Below are 17,197 nucleotides of genomic sequence, written 5' to 3' on the forward strand. Positions count from 1 at the left end.
CTGAAGTAATGCTCATGCACTGTATGGGGTGTTATCAGGTGATGTTTTACGTATCCAAAAAACCTGAGAAAACGAAAAAAAAGAGGCTCAGAATTCTCACCCTCCCTATGCCCTAAGAGCCACTGCGAATTGTGGAGGTGATGCCCTTCGTTTCCAGGGGAGGGAAACAAAACAGAGAGCACCTCCTCTGTTGTTGGGCAATTAACAAAGTAGCAACAGTTTGGAAAAAGCTGCCAGAATCATAGCAATTATAAGCTGGAGAGACAATGACTCTGTCGTCAACAGCAGATGAAACCCCATCTTGCTCACACCAGGGTCAAAAAAATCCAAAGTGCTCATCTTGCATTTGAAAGTCCTCAGGCACAGTCTGCTGTGAAAACCCAGGGGATAGCAGATTTAAAGTAACACTACATAACAAGAATTATATATGCCGAGGAGCTGAACTGTGTGGGCTGGGGAGAGTGTTCCAATATATGCAGAATGGTGTGAGGTTTTTTTTGTTTTGATGTCTTTAGCTTAATTTTTTTGTTTTGAAAAAAAGAGCTAACTACACTAGGACCAGGTCCTTTGCACAGCTACGTAACTAAAGCGAGGGTGACATTGAATAATGTTACAAGATAAAAAAAATCTATTAGAAAGAGTGGTCAGTTTTATGGCACCTAAGCTGAATCAAATACCCCCCTTTTCTGGTTCCAGACTGAAGACAACTGTTCATCCTGCTGTTGAGTATTAAAATGAATGCACTCTGATCCCACCCCAAACTTACTTTTTACATATTCATTATTAAACTAGGTGTTCTCCACAGTCTACAATATCTATAATATGATTACAAACATATGTCCAAACACATAATATCTCCGATGTGTTTTCCACATCGAAGATAAAGACCGTTTGGCTGAAATACTAAAACCACTACAATAGGAGGAAGGACTTAAAAATGGAGTTCAGTTTAGAATGACTGAAGTTGTTTCTCTCCCCCATCATCTTCCACCCTACCTCTTTCTAGAGTATGTCTTATCAATTTGCTCCCAGAGACTTTCTGCTGGGATTAGCCTATCCCCACTGAAAGAAGAGCCAAACCCATAACATCAATAATCATTGCTTTTCTTCTCTAAGGTAAAAGTTACTCATTCAATTTAAATTCTCACTCTTCTCTCCCTGCATGTTATTAAGTTCAGTTTCTTTAGAGAATTTGCCTTAGTCCTTCTCTTTCCTATTCTAAGCCTAGATACTCTTGATTGCTTCACACTCTTCTCTCTTAAAGACACAATACTTTACACGTACACAGTGCCTAATAAGATAGTGCTCAAAGTGCTTCAGAAAGGTAAGCATTATCCCATTTTACCGAGGGGATTAATTGAAGCACTGAGACATTAATTATCTTGTACAAGGTCACACAAGAAAACAGTAAAGTTGGGAATAGAATTTACTCCTGATTCATAAAGCCTGGCTCTAACTACAAGACTATGCTGATTTTGGTCTCATTTGCTTTGGTCCTAATTGCTACTTTTGAAATTTGATACCAAAAGCCATTGTAATGGTTTGCTACCACAGAACCATTTTACTGCCTCCCAACTCAGTGAACTATTACATTACCCATTGTTCCCTATCTTTTCTCCATCATAGCCATCTTATAGATACACTGATTTGTTTCAGACTGGCCAAGCATCCTTCCCTCAAGTCCAAGATTCTAACTGGCTTACCTAAGGGCAGTTCACCCATCACTTAAATTCTTACAGCCATAAAGATCACCCCTCCAAGTAACTGCACCCATTGTGGATTACATGTGCCACACTCGCTGCAATAATTATGTAAAGAGAAATATGTTTATAATGATTTTCTAATTCGTGAGGGAACTCTGACTTTTGCAGCCTGTTTAAATGCTCATTTGTTAAGATTTAGTCAAGGAGTCCCAACCTTTGCCTACCTGTTGACCCAGAAGTTGTTTCAGGTGAGGATGCATTTTGCGCAGTGGCTCTCTCATTTTTCTGGTTTGATGTAGAAATAAGCTTGTCTTGTCCCTTGACACTTATTTCAGTTTTGTTACCAACTCCCTTTTAAAGAACACGAATAAAGTTAGTGATTACCTGATCAGACTACCATGCAAATTAATTCAATAACCACAAAGTCTATTAGGAAATCATTTACAACTTGGAATTCAACAATGCAAGCCACAATGTTGAGCATTACCATGAGGGACAGCAATTTAGAAACAGTGAAGGAAACTGCCAAAGACAGTCTCCAATTTTTCCCCCTCACATAAATATACTACATGCACCAGTCTCTCACTAAACAGCACTAGTGGGTTTGTTGTTGTTGTAGGTATTCCTAATGTATAAGGGCTCCATTATATAAATTTAAAAGTACATAAATGTCCTCAAGGAAGACAGGGCAAAAAAGAGTAAGGCAGCCAATTAGCCCCAGTACTGCTACTTACACTGACTGAGGGGTTGCTGATAATCTGCATGAGACTAAAAAGGTAAAAGCTATTTTTAAAAATGTCTTTACCACACAGGATTATTTATTTTTTTGCTTTTAACTCACTATTTACGCACCATCTTGTAATCTCACCTGTTGCAAACAGGTGCCAAAGTTGTAGATCCAATTTAACCCAGAAGGGCTGAGCAGCTCAATTCTGATTTAAAGTGGGACACTAGAATTAAACAAGTGGCTTGTTGTAGCTATTGATTTCAAAAGTTCTCAGCAATAGCTTGATGGTTTTGTAGAAACGTCTGTCACTAAAACCAAAGAGTAACCCTCCATCCCCCCTTTCTTAAAAAAACAAAAAACACAGACTGTTGGTTGTACTAGCCCTTGTAGCTAGTAAAGTTTTAAGAGGTTTCTATTTATAGGGGCTGCTGATAGAAAGCAGGGCCTGACAGATTTAATGTAGTATCCAATAAAAGCACTTGCATGGACCATCACATTTTGAAAGTTGGTGGACACTTAAGTTTGAGCCCCATACTAAATATCGTGGGTGTGTGTTATTTACAGACAAAGGAGTTGGTAACAAATAAGTGTGTACCTTGGTAGAGTAAACAAACTGATCGATGAATTTTCCATCCCCAGCAGCATTCTGTAGGGCAAAAACTTGTTCAATTTTAACAACTGGAGACATGTTACATTTCTGAAGATCCAAACTCCCTTTATGCATGGTTATTGAAGCTGGTAAGGATTTTCTGGCTGCAGCTGTTTTCCAGGCTATTTTCACAGGCGGTGGCTCCTCTTCTTCCACACTTGACTGCCTCCTTTGACTTTGCCTTCGCACCTCAGTATTTGATAATGAGGGGGATGCCGATACCACATTGGTCTGTTCTGGCTGAGCGTTCAATGCTGGCTTAGGCCGACGGTTCTTTTTAGCCTCTGATTTAGGGGCAGCAGTCTTTTTGGCTTTGGACAAAGCCTCCTCTGGCTCCTTGTCTATATAAATGAAGGTATACTGTTCTATCCTTTCTTCCCGAGTCATTTTCAATGCTTTCTCGGCATGGGCAATACCAATATCCCACTGAGCACGCTCTCTTTGTGGCCTTGGCTTACGAATCTTTAAAACAAAGACAAAAAGAGAACTCTATTACATTTATTTATTTAGCTTCCTGGCTCCATTAAAATAAACGTTCAATTAAAATAAACTAGTTTAAAATGTGGTCCTGCTCTTCAAAATGACCCTATGTAAGCCATTCCAAAGTACCTGATTTATCTCAGATTGAAGGTGACTGTTTTTTCAGTTTACAAGATATTTCTGGGGACCACCACCAGGCCTGCAAACTCTCACTGGAATTGACAGTCAAACTGGATTCTTAACAGGCCATACTTCACCATCACCAATGAAAGTTGTGAATTAGATTCTGCTCTGAGTAACCCCACTAAAGACAACGGAAGGCAAAGTTTAATCCACAATTCTGTAGATACGTGAACCAGAAAATAATCCAATTCACCCACTTATTTTAATCCTGTTTCTTCCTCTAAACCTCCCATTCCCTGTTCATTACTACTTTTAATTAACTTAAATATCTACTTAAGAAGCCCACCAAAATACAGTGATAAGTCTGGTGGTCTGGCCAACAGTTCCCTTCTCGATTAAACAAATACAGTAGATTTTGCTTAAGGGCAATTCTGGTACTGGCAACTTCCAGTTAATGGCAACATATGGCTGGGAACCAAATCCCATCTCATTAACATCAATGTTGATAGGATTTGGATATTAGCAACAACATGCCGCTTATTAGCAAAAAATTTTGGAAGAAAGGAACCATCTGCAGGCCTGTTTGTAAGGCTACACCTCTACAAGGAAACGCTGGGATGTGCGGAGCACCCTCTGCTGGCACATTTGTGAGGCTGCAGCCGGGAGAGGAAGTGCTAGTACATGCCTCCTCTGGCTGCAGTCTCACAAACCTGCCTGCAGCCAGTGCTCAGCATGTCCCAGTGTTTCCTTCTGGGGCTGCAGCCCAGCAAAACTGAATGCACACAGGGACCACATAGGAAGGGGCAGCAGACAGAGAGGAGAGGCTGTGGGCATGGCAATAGCAGGGAGGGGGCTGCAGCCCAGATGCCGGAGCTGCACGGTACCTCTCCCTGCCTTCTCCAGGATCCCTGCCAGGGGGCCGCGCTGGTACGTTCTAAGACCCAACCCAGGGAAGAACACAGGAAGAGGTACTGTGCAGCTTCCTGGGCCCCAACACCCCCACTCTCTGCAGAAAGCTCCAGCATCAGGGCTGCAGCCCCTTTCACTGCGGCTATTCTCCCTGCAGGCAGGTTTGCCGGGTGCAGTCAGGGAAGTCACCTCCCAGCATTTCCTTCCCTGGCTGCTGCCTTGCAAACCTGCCTTCCACTTATTAGCAATTATCAGATAATAGCAACTTTTTGCTGGCAACTGAGGGACTGCTAATAAGCAGAATCTACATAACATCAGAAATGTATGGGATACTGATGAGAACATAAACATTGCTATTTAAAATGTGCACTGCTTTCTAAGGAATATATTAATAACGGAAACACTGAAAATTAGTGATCTAATATTTATTCTGAAGTTACACACGCACACACACACACTAAGTGTCCAGAAAAGCACTACAGCCACGAAAGTTATTGAGAGAAAGGGGATAAAATAAGCTCAGATAACAGCTTATCCATAAGGAGGACAAAAGGACATGTGGAAACATTTAACTATCTTTGTAAAGAATGATTACTTAGTCACAGGTGGAATGCACACAGTACTTTATTTTTCCAACATTCGAATATGCACCAGTCTACAATAGGTTTCAGGATGGGTCCCCTTTGTAAGTTTAGGTTTTACTTCGATAGACATTGTGGATAACGTATTCTGAATTTAGTGCTGAACATACCTTCTGTTTCTCAGAGTGATTGCTGGCTTGCTTAGTAGCTTCTGCCAATAATTGTTCATACTGTTTATGTCCTTTATACTCTCGAACCCGCTTCTCATGCACCCATGCCCTCTCAGGCTGGTTGCTAAAAAACTGAACATGGTATTCACGGGCACCTGAAATTAAAACACACTCTAGTAAGCAGTACTATCAACAGAAGTCAGTTCATATGTTTACTTGGATATATTAGCCTAACATTCTTACTCCACTCCACTCATTCAATTCTTGCAGACAAAAGTTCTCCTTAGCTCTATAGAAGCTAGAAAGTAAAATGCAGCTCCATTTCTTATACATCGGATATGGTTTTATAAAAGTGCCTAAATAAGATTATGCAGTTAGACTAGAAGCTAAACAAGGGCTACTAAGTCAATTTGTGGGGGGCCTACTCTGACATCCTAGCCATCTAGTTTTTGAATTTGCTTGGAACTCATCTCTGTTAAATAGAAACATTCAACAAAACTAACTTTCTATGAGAAATTGAAGTTGCAAATTTATGTATTGTAACAACTTTGCAGAACACTTTAGAAAGTAAAGAGGCGTTGTCCCTGCCTTCAGATTACAGTCTAAGGGTGGCAGCACCTGGTCCTCACACTGAGCAGTATCACTGATATCAGTAGAACTACTTGTAAGGATACTAACTCAACAAGAGTTCAAGTGGCAGAATCTCTCTCTAAACTAAGTAAACACACACGGTCTGAGGGCATACATGCATTTGTTTATTCATATTGCTAACCTAAGAATCATGCAATGTTATGTGCGACTGAAGTTTTCCTATTTAACAGGCTGAATGCTTATCCCCATTTGGAAGTCCATAAGGGCCAGATCTTCCAGATGGGATCAGGGGAAACTAAGCCAGATCAATGAAGTAGCTATGGCAATCTTGTTTTTTTTTTTTTTTCTAATCATTCAAAATTTAATTCTCAAAATATCCAGATGTCAATTACCCCAAAAAAATGCCACTTAGTGGCCAACTTGTTTTTCTTTAAATTCTCTCCAAAATATCTTCATCGGTTATTGTTTTTATATGAGCACATGTATATTTGTTCTAAAACAAATATTAGGAATAAAAGATAAATAAAAATTAATCATTTACTCAGTTGCGTACTTTCCTCTGATGGTTTTTTTTAAATGAACAGTTGAATATATTTATAAACAAAAATCAAGAGAATTCTGCATTTCTTAATTGCACTAGGTGAACCACAACAGAAGTGATCTGTTTGTGTCACATTGAGAGAGTTAAATAAAGTTAGTTTTTTGGTCATCATTGCTAACTTCACTCTGGGAGCCCTCTCCCAATTGGCATACGTTGTCAGTTGTATTTTATAGCAATATTTTTAATTAAGGAGCAATTACTGATATAGTATCTAACATGTCCGCTCAATGGTTCTCCTTCTTTACCTCTTGTATTAATTTTGGTATGAACCTCAAGCTGTGGATCACTTGAAACCATGCAAGGCCACCAAGGATAAGTTCCCACCTTGGACCAGACTAGATCGCCAACCTGAAACTTGATGTCTGTTGTAACTTGCGTTGGAAGAGAAGGTGAGAACTGCTGGACCTATAAAGAAGATAACGGTCATATCAGCTGCAGAAGAAAACAATTGACTACAACTCACTAATGCACAATGATTCATAAGGTGTTTTGGTTTGGATTTTTTTAAAAAAAATTATTTCTTCATCAATTTAGTTGTTCCTCTCTTTCTTCTTTCAGCTGGCACTGATGGTCAAATGCAACCATGACAACAGAGGACACTCAGACTCCAATTGCATGGTTCAATGAGGATGAGCAATGATTGATAATCAAGACATTCTAAAGGGGAGATATCCCCACAGAAAGTTTCTACTTAGTAAACCAATTACAAATGTCATGTTGGTGTTGCTTTATTCTGTCATCATATACAACTAGGGTGAGCAATGGCCACAATAATAATTATATAGCCATTTCCAATAACAGTGATTGATTTATCTGATAATAAGCTATACAACGTTCATACTGTAATGAGACAGCAAGACAATTTCTATAATACTAAGAGTCCAAGATTTGTTAATTTATATAAGTACTAACCGGGGTTTCCTCCAACAGTATATCTTCTCTTGGTCTTTCTGATAGCACACTAAGCCTCTCATTTGGTCTCTAAGAAAAGGGTAACAATAAGGAGAGAACAGGAAAATAAAAGTAAACAGGATAAGGGGGATGGCAAAACAGAAGAACACACCAAAGAGAATAGGAGCAGGAGAAAATAATTAGCAGAGAGGAAAAAAACACCATCATAAAATCACAAAACATGACGAACTCCTTATGACTGACCTATGTTCAGTTTTAAAATACTCATCTCTCCCACACTACTTAATATATTTTCATTATAGCAGCACCCAACCAGATCAGGGTCTCATTGTGCCAGGTGCTGTACAATTTACAATAAAGAAGTCATTGTCCCACAGAGCCTACAATCTAAACTGAGATACAACTCAGAGGAAATAAGGAAGGGAGGAAAGAAAACAGAGCAACATACAGTTACACACTGTGAATTGGTTATATGAATAAACTGCAGTATTAGAGTTATTTATTGGTTTAAAAAACCTCAAGAAACATGAATGACATTAGTTGGCAGTTCACTTTAGACATTATAGCATAGGCAGGTTTGTAGGAAGGATCTGAAAGAGAACAGGGTAGTGGTTTTACAGGTTAATATGAGGAGGACAGGCATTCCATGCTTAAGGAATAGCATAGAGGAAAGTATTATGTGCTCGTGGGAAAAGGAGATAAAGGTTCAATAGGAACTAGCATTGCCAGAGGAGTAGATACGATAAGGCACATGATGTAACAACAGGTAAGTAGATAAGGCCCTTCACAACTTAGCTGCTAAGTGTAAGGACCCGAAGCTTGTGTTTAATATGGTGGAAAAGCAGCAGTCAATGGAGACACTCAAAGGGAAAGGCAGAGGACATACGTGGGAAGGGTGCTCGTGACAAAGCATTCAGTCAGAAACTCTAATGTACCATTCAGCTAGATTATAATTAGTCCACTTAAAATGAAGATCTGTTCCCTTGAAATTACACATTAGCCCCATGATAATCATAAATGTGTGCTTCATACTGAAACATTTAAAGAATGTTCACTTAAAACACACTGTCTAGTACACGCCAATTAGAGCTCTCAACATGTGTTACTTTAGATATATAGAAATGTTGGTACTTAGTTTTAAAGTGGCACACAAGTGTTATTCTCTACAGATTGTCTAACCTCAACCAAATAAATACCCATAATCTACAAATTCTTCCTTGCTACACCAACCTGTTAATGGCAAATATACCTACATCTTCTGCCTGTGATTTCTACTACAATGAGCTGACAAATTATTTCTGCCCAAACAATTGAGCTAGTCACACAAAAGATAGTCCCAACAAAAGATTACATACTTCTCACTTAATTTCCTAGAAGCAAATTCTAACCAGTTGTTTGACTTTAGACTCAAAATTTTTGTTTTTAAACAAAAAACTTAAACCATAAAGTTCAATGTTTTCATTTTGATAAAGTTTTAATTCCATATTAATTTTATTTTAAAACGTAAACATTCCCCTGAAGAGTTTGGGTTGCAATGGATTTCTACATTAGAAGCAGGAAGTAAATGACTACAAATCACTCTTGTTTCACTGCCCATACTGAATAAAAAGCAAAAAGTAAACTTTTAAAAATTAATTCAAATTTTCAGTATTTGGAGGTGTTATTTGAAACACGGGTATTAACTTTTAAAAAACTTTAGCTTGACAGTGTCCCTTGAACAGGGCCGGCTCCAGGGTTTTGGCCGTCCCAAGCAGCAAAAAAAAAAAGCCGCGATCGTGATCTGCGGCGGCAATTCGACGGGAGGTCCCGTTCACCGAATTGCCGCCGAATAGCTGGACGCGCCGCCCCTCTTCGAAGTGGCCGCCTCAAGCACCTGCTTGACAAGCTGGTGCCTGGAGCCAGCCCTGCCCTTGAAAGGGAAGCATAAGATAGAAAGGGGACAAATTTAAAATAATTCCAGTTCCTGGTAGACAAAGTTCTATACTACACTAGTTACCACCTCTTGCAGGTCAATAATCCGTTGAGTGCAGGTGCAACCCCATATACCCATTATAGGGATATAGCGCCTTTAAAACCAGACTCCAAGAGTTTGGTGAATTTTAGCTGCCAGATAGAGCACATGACTGAAGGAGGATCAAGTGACTGCGAACTAGGACTGCCTGTGGGATTATATAAGGCAAAGATTTTGGTTCAGTCTAGGGGATACCTGGGAAGATGCTCTTCATGGTTGCCAGGCAGCAGGCCTGGATCAACAAAGTTCCCCCACAAAGAAAACTGGGACAGAAGCAAGATTCAAGAGAGGCCCTGCTATGGAAGCACAGCAAACCTAGGATACAACATTGATTGAGGCCTGATGCGAAGGTGACTGTCAATGTTAAGGAAAGGGCAAGAAAGGAAGCCCAGATACAAGGGTGAATACTTTGCTGAATTATATTAACAAACCAGATTAAAGGTGGTTTGATTTCATTTAAAACACAGTTGTGCAGCATTTGATCTAAGAAGGGAAACTGAGGCACAGCAGCATTCAGAGGCAGAGCCGGTACAGCAACTGTGTGAAACCACCCAAACTGGCAGTTTCAGCAAAGGCACCAAGGATTAAATAAACTGCCATGAAGACTAACTTTTCCCCTTCACGTGGGCCAGGGAGGGCAAGTGTGAGGCACACTGGCAAGGGATGATGTGTAGGGGGAACTTGCACTGCTGCTGCCCATGCTATTTTTTGGCTAATGGTTTGTCAGCTAGACACCTTCCACCAGCACCAAAACTGTCTTAAATACAACAGATCTCCAAAAGCAAGAGAAACACACACAAACAATCCAAGTAACTGTATTCTGTTAGACAGCTTGTTCCAAGTTCACACTAGCATTAGTCACTCATTAAAGTCATACTGAGCTTCATTAGTGACAACTACATGGATCAAATCTGGCAGAAGTTCAAAACCTTAATTGATAAGTAACCTCCAGAAGATATAATCAACAACAAATAAGAAAATAAAGACAAATAAATACAAGCTTTGAAATATAGTTTACATTGGCAGCTAAAAACATTTCACACACAAGACTTTACAGGACTAAACACTGTTTTTAAATTTAGTCAAAATGGACCTACTGCAGTTCTCATTTGCCAGAAGTGCAAACATAAGGTAACACTCAAGGCTCTGGGTTGATGGTTAAGCCTATGAACCACTGCATGGGAGACCTGTCTTTGGGAAAAGCCCACATTCGAGGGTCTAAAGCCATCTTTTCTGCTGTAGAAAGGAAACAGTAACTGAAAATGCACTACTGAAACACAACAGAAAGTGTTAAAACAGTGCCCTTTAGACTAGATACAGAAGTTACTTGAGGACTGGAGTCTTGTGGGGGACTGTATTGAAAAGGAAGGCTTTCTGGCTGCTGAGAGGCCCTGACTGGCTCTGACTCCACTTCTTCAGAAGTCCCCATCCTACGCAACCTGCAGCTATATAAAACTATTATAAAACACAGAAATGAACATGATATGATGGGGCCAAACCAGCCTGCTTACAATGATGGAAAGAGAGGAGGGGACATGTCAAGGACATGGAAATTGCCATACTAGACCAGAGCACTGACCATATAGCATAGTATCCTGTCTTCAACAGCTGCCAGTACCAGATGCTTCATAGGAAGGTGCAAAAAAAAAAAAAAAAAAAAAAAAAAAAAAAACAACCCCTGCAGTTTGACAATTCCCATATTCCTGACATGTCTCACCTTCTCTCTTCTGACAGCTACTCTCAAACTAGGAAAAAATAAGAAAAGGACAACAGCAGCACATGGCCGGCAGGAAAATTAGCTGGAAAGTGGTCATGTTGTCATGCACACAGTGTGCTCTTAAGGGTGGAGGTAGAAGTCCAAGTGTTCGTGGGGAGGCTCATTTTATTGAGCGTGGAGGCAGAGAAAGGCTGCAGGTACTGAAAACCAGCACACTTGTCCTCAGTGTACTAGGGGTTAACTTACAATACTATTATTTCTGTGCAGTGTACACATACCTATTGCAAAATGAAATCTTGGCATCTCCTGCACCTAGCAAAAAGCATTATGGACACTGATACAGAATTCTCTCAATCAGTGTGGACTGACAGTCAACTGACATTTCTAATTTGCATGCCACACTGGTACACTAATTTTTGCTAGTACGTGCACAAGATACAGCCACCTCTTCACTTATTTAGTATCAGACAATCCACCGTATTTATTAAAATTGATTTCAATGGCAACTGTCAGTTAAAGCATGTGGTTTAAGTGTTGTATAGAAAGCAGTATACTTAGATAGTTATAACATGTTTTTAGGTGCCTCTTAGAAATAAGTAACATTTCCACTAAGTTTCTATGAATGCTAACGATGAATACTTCAAATACCACAAAACCCCAGTAAATCACATTTTGAAAAAAAGAGAATTCATGAATCTTTTGCTAGTACACCTTTATGGGCAGGGACTGTGTCTTCCTCTGTGTTTGGAAAGCACCCAAGTTTGAGCACTACTGCAATCTAAATAATACTACTCATAATTCTTTCCACTATTCCTCTCTGATACATAAGCTTTGCAGCTGAGCTGTAGTGGACACTTGCTAAACAATTCTGATCACTGCATAGTGCGTCAGACAGTGAACTACGGCCTCACAATGCCTTTTAAGTACATAAACAACTAATAAGAAATATAAAGCTGCAAAAAAGGAATTCCCTATTAATAATCACAAAAAGATGAAACTGTTATTCCACTTACATTTTGTTCCTCTGGTTCTAGTTTTGGAATTTTGTATGACTTGCGTTCTTCTGATCGGGAAGAGTCATGCTTGCTACTTTTTTTCCTTTTCTCCTTTCTCCCTTCATGTTTCATCTTAGCATACTCACTTGCCTGTACTTCATTCAAAAGGTCCCCACATAGAGAGGACTCGAACAATTCCCTGCCATTCTGGATAGTTTTGGTTATTTTTAATTTGATTTCTGGTGAACCAGTCTTCTTTGGAATCACCGTTTGTGGTACTGAAGGAGGTGGTGGCGGTGGGGGTTGTGGAGGGGAAGGTTTTTCCAGAACTTCATGTGGCCTCACGTTAGAGTTTTCCATTTGGTAATACTCTGGGGGGCTAAAGTTTCTAACTGCACCAAAGCCATTGGCTGAACCATTGGGATACTGACTGTATGTCTGGTATTTGGCTTGAGGTTCATACATATTGATTGTTGGTGGATAGCCATTAGTGATCGGTGGAAGATCCTCTGTCGTTGGAGTAGGGTACTGAAAGCCTTGCTGCAGGGCAGTTTCATATGGTGTCTGACCACCATCTTCAGCGATGTCACTGCTGGCATCAAAGGCATCCTCCTGGCGGATGTTGGCTGAGTCAATGAGCTGAGGTGGTTGCTGAATTGTGTTTCCCATGATCCCTTGCATGAAAGAGAAAGAGAAATCCATTGTTCTGCTCCAGCATCCTTAGCTTTCCCTTTCTCTCATAGGGCCTAAAAGTAAAGGGAGAAAAAAAAAGTAATCAGTGTAAATCAAAGGAAAAGAATTAAACAATTGAAACAATTAAGAAGAAATAGAGCTACCAAGAATATGAACAACTTTCAGACCTCCAGTTTCACTAGACACCCTCTTATACAGTCAACATTACCCTGTACACAGAGTACCCCCAATGCACCCGACTCTTCACCAGCTATGTAACACCCTGACCATTCTGTTCTCTGCATGGGAAAATCAAGACTAAAGTGTGCCAAATTATGTGGTAGTTTTCTAATGTTAACAATAATCTACTAGGGATTTGTATGGGTTTGCCCAATTTATTTACATTCAAATTGTAATCAAATTCAGAACTCACGCACACAGATGATCAGGATGATCAATAATGTATAATACCCAGATAGGGTTCCAAAGATGAAAAACTACTTTGCAAACAAGCCTCAGACACCTATTTTCAGTAAAACAATAAATAAATAATTTAATCCCATTATTTGTAATATCCACCTAGAAGTTTGAAAATGGAAATTATCTCTCACCAAACATTTGTAGTGGAACTAAAATAAGAACAGTCCTTTGTATACCAACTTCCATGACACTGTCCACACATTTCTGTGCACAGGCTTTTTGACTTAACTGTTTCTCTTCAGCCAGCAGAGGAGAATGACTAATTTTTTCCAAGAGTTACATGTATTTCTCAGTAATGGTCGTTTCTCAAGATATTTGAAAGAGAAGAAATTGTCAGCTGCAGGAGTTTTAAACACAGGTCAAACTGTGGGTCCGAACTAATTCAGTGTTAGAATAATAGCTCTAAATAGTGCATCAGACCAGAAAAAGCGAACACAAATCATTAGAAGGCTGAAACTGTGATGCTTATTCAACTTTGCAGAAGTGCTTATCCAAGGCTCCAGATACCATACAGCCATTATAAATTCAACAGGCAGGAAGGGTCATAGAAAGACCTCCTAAATCCACCAATGTAAGTTTCTTCTCTTCCTTCTCCTTAAAAACCTTATTCAAACTTTCCCTCTCCCCAGCAAAGCCTGGGAAAACAGATGAGCACTGATACATCCCTTGAAGTTACCAGGCCCTGGCTGTTGGGTTTTTTTAAATACACAGTAGCACAATTATAGCAAATAGATGCGAATTATTCCACTCCAGCTGGTGAGAAAACCAAAGTGCTTCCTTTGGAGTACCTACATCGACCTGCCCAGGTCCATCATACGGTCGTAATAATGCTACCTTTACCTCCACAGTATCTGAGGTCCTGGAAATTTTTACTGTATCTCATAAGACTTGAGACAGTTTTATAGCCACTTCAAACTCAGAGGGAAAAAAGTTCAATGAAATATTACATGATCACAAATTAGCCTTCTTACCTATTTAATAAAAGAAATTTAAATTTAAACCATTTTAATGCTTAGTTCGAGGGAATGGCTTAATGGGTTACACCTCATGTTTGAAATATTGGCTTGCTACCCAGTAAGGTCATTTTAGTCCTTTCAAGATAAATAAATGGAGTATCACAATATGTGCATTTTTGTATTGTGAGGATGGAGGTCCTGAATGCTTTTTCATACAAGATTTTTTTCTGGTCTGTAGTTACATTAAAGATCCCATGACATACATTTCACAATAAGGATCTGCCCATTTCCTTGCCTGAGTTTCATTCTCATCCTACCAAAGCAACATATTCAGATATCTTATTCAATATTTTCCATGTCAGACTTAAAAAAAAAACCTTCCTCCTCAGGAACTAGTAGAGATGTAACGACAAAGCAACTACAAGAAAATGTAACTTCTTCACTTACATAGCAAAAACGTACTAGTCAACTCCACATTCACAGATTATATTGACTTTTCCCATGCTCAGTTTTACTTCATGGTGATATTAGCCAAAGCCTCATGGGATCCAACTACAAGTGTCTTGTTTGGCTCAGGTCTCAAGAGAATTCAACCCCCTCAGGGTCAGGTCAGCTCCCCCACCTCTTGCCCATGGGGTCAGCATGGCGACTGCAAGTCCCATTCCTGCCAGCCGCCACCACCTCATTGTGCTGCAGCATGATATTCCTGGGGAAACTGTGCGCAACTGCAGCGCAGCAGAAAAATCCCCCCCCGCAGAATCTCTTGACTTCCTTCAGGACCAGCTCTACCATTCTGGCCGCCTCAAGCAACAAAACAAAAAAAAACCAGTCGGATTGTGCCACCCCACGAACGGACGGAATGCCGCCCCTTAGCATGTGCCGCCCCAGGCACTTGCTTCCTCCGCTGGTGCCTGGAGCCAGCCCTGACTTCCTTGCAGAAAATGGTTTACGTGGGGAAGCAAAGAGAAGCTGCACCAGCGCTCACTCACCCCTCCCCACAGCTCAGATGCATCTCTTCAGGCAGCCAGGGGAAGAGGTAAATCACTGGAGGGGGGGGGGCTGGGGATGCCCTGGCCACCCAGGGACGTTAGTCCCAGCTGGGGGTGGGGGGGGAGCGCAGAGGAGGACAGAGACAGAGTTCCCCCTCCCTCTTCCCTGCATGAAGCAGCTGGGTCTGGGTCAGATCAAGCTCCAGAAACATCCCCTGGCTGCAGGAAACTGCACCATGTGTGGGGTTTGTTTTGTTTTTCAAGGTGCGGGGCGGGGGAAGGGGGAGGGTTGGTGCAGGGTGGATCCGGATGCACGGGGTTGGGAGGACAGGGGGAGCAGCTCCATGTACAGTGACCCCTCCCTCCATCTGCACATCTGGAACACCGCCCCACCAAGCTCCATCCGAATCAGGGCCCAGAACCCCACACCACTGAGTCCCAAACAGCTGCACCCTGACCCTCCACCCCACCAAACCCCACTTCCCCTCAACACTGAGCCCTAACTACCATCACCTCACCCCCCCTTGCAGAGTCCCATTCCCCCTGCACCCAGAACCCCGACCCACGCCCCTGTGCACCCAGATCCCCCCCCCCCGCCCCGCACACCTAGATTGCACCACACAGAACCCTGATACTCTTGAGGGAATTCTGCAGCGAAAAATTAAAAATTCCGCATATTTTAATTGTCAAAATAACACAGAAACACAACAACAATATAATCACACCATTTTCAATTATTTTGGTAATTTATTTCAAAATACTTGTCAGCAAATAATTGAAAATGTGATTATATTGTGTTATTTTGACAAATATGCAGAATTTTGCAGAATTTTAAAATATTGTGCGCAGAATATTTCATTTTTTAGTGCAGAATTCCCTCAGGAGTAAAAATGAGCATGCTGATGACTCAACTGCCTCTCACTATGCAGCATGTCAAGGCAGCAGGGGCCGGCAGGGGTGGTGCGCACAGCCATCTATCACTGTGCATCACGCATGTCTCACAAGCTGAAGGTCACGACTCACAGTTTGGAGATGCTGCTCTAGCTCAACCAGAAATTATAGGTGTGATGCTGGAATAACTGGGAGAACTTCTATGGCCTGTGTTATGCAGGTCTATGAATAGTCTATGAATCTATGAAACTGTTCACTATACAAATTCGGTTAACATTCTTATGGAAAGTTAAGTCAAATGTTCCTATACTGGGATTTGTGAAGATGTTCTAGCGGTGAGTGGAGAGAGTTGCTAGTTTATCCTGTGACGTTTGTACACATGCATAATCTTAGTTGACAAGGGTTGCAGTTACAACATATAAGAGATGATACACCCTTTTTGTTCAAAGCTTGAGCCAATCACTAACTGATGAGGATTAGGAAGAAACTTCCCTTATGGGCAGGTCTTTAATCATCCACTAAGGAATTTCTATTTTCCTAGACTAGCTGGGACCTGTGGTAATTCCTGTGTCCCTAATACATCTAAAAATCACACTCACTTTCATGCCTATGTTCACACCCACTTTCACAAAAATTACCTTCTGGGGTAGCTTCCAGTTAGGGTTCTAGAAAGATTAACTACCTGCTAAAAACATACTCATTAACATTTTTCCTTACCTGACACTGATTCACCAACTTCCTCTTAGGGTACGTCTATACTTACTTCCTGGTCCGGATGTAAGCGATCGATCTTCTAGGATCGATTTATCGCGTCTTGTCTAGAAGCAATAAATCGATCCCAGATCGATCCCGGAAGTGCTTGCCGTCGACGCCGGTACTCCAGCTCAGCGAGAGGAGTACGCGGCATCGACGGGGGAGCCTGCCTGCAGTGTCTGGACCGGCGGTAAGTTCGAACTAAGGTACTTCGAATTCAGCTACGTTATTAACGTAGCTGAATTTGCGTACCTTAGTTCGAAGTGGGGGGTTAGTGTGGACCAGGC

At 41.0% G+C, this 17,197-nt stretch overlaps 1 protein-coding gene across 4 annotated transcripts in view; it reads right to left on the reverse strand.

The window, feature by feature from the left end:
• Window positions 1-17,197, reverse strand: part of NSD3 (nuclear receptor binding SET domain protein 3) — a 64,709-nt gene that overhangs the window by 30,922 nt on the left and 16,590 nt on the right. For all 4 annotated transcript variants that reach the window (XM_024207152.2, XM_024207151.2, XM_024207153.2 and 1 more), the window contains 6 exons: window positions 12,188-12,915; window positions 7,447-7,515; window positions 6,780-6,939; window positions 5,343-5,497; window positions 3,026-3,541; window positions 1,928-2,054 (listed from right to left, as the gene is read on the reverse strand). In XM_024207152.2, coding sequence (XP_024062920.1) covers window positions 1,928-2,054; window positions 3,026-3,541; window positions 5,343-5,497; window positions 6,780-6,939; window positions 7,447-7,515; window positions 12,188-12,871 — 1,711 coding nt within the window. In that variant the 5' untranslated portion in view covers window positions 12,872-12,915. The remainder of the gene's footprint in view (window positions 1-1,927; window positions 2,055-3,025; window positions 3,542-5,342; window positions 5,498-6,779; window positions 6,940-7,446; window positions 7,516-12,187; window positions 12,916-17,197) is intronic.

The sequence above is a fragment of the Terrapene carolina genome, unplaced genomic scaffold, assembly GCF_002925995.2.
Source record: "Terrapene carolina triunguis isolate 2854851 unplaced genomic scaffold, T_m_triunguis-2.0 Scaffold53, whole genome shotgun sequence".
In the NCBI taxonomy this organism is placed as follows: Eukaryota; Metazoa; Chordata; order Testudines; family Emydidae; genus Terrapene; species Terrapene triunguis.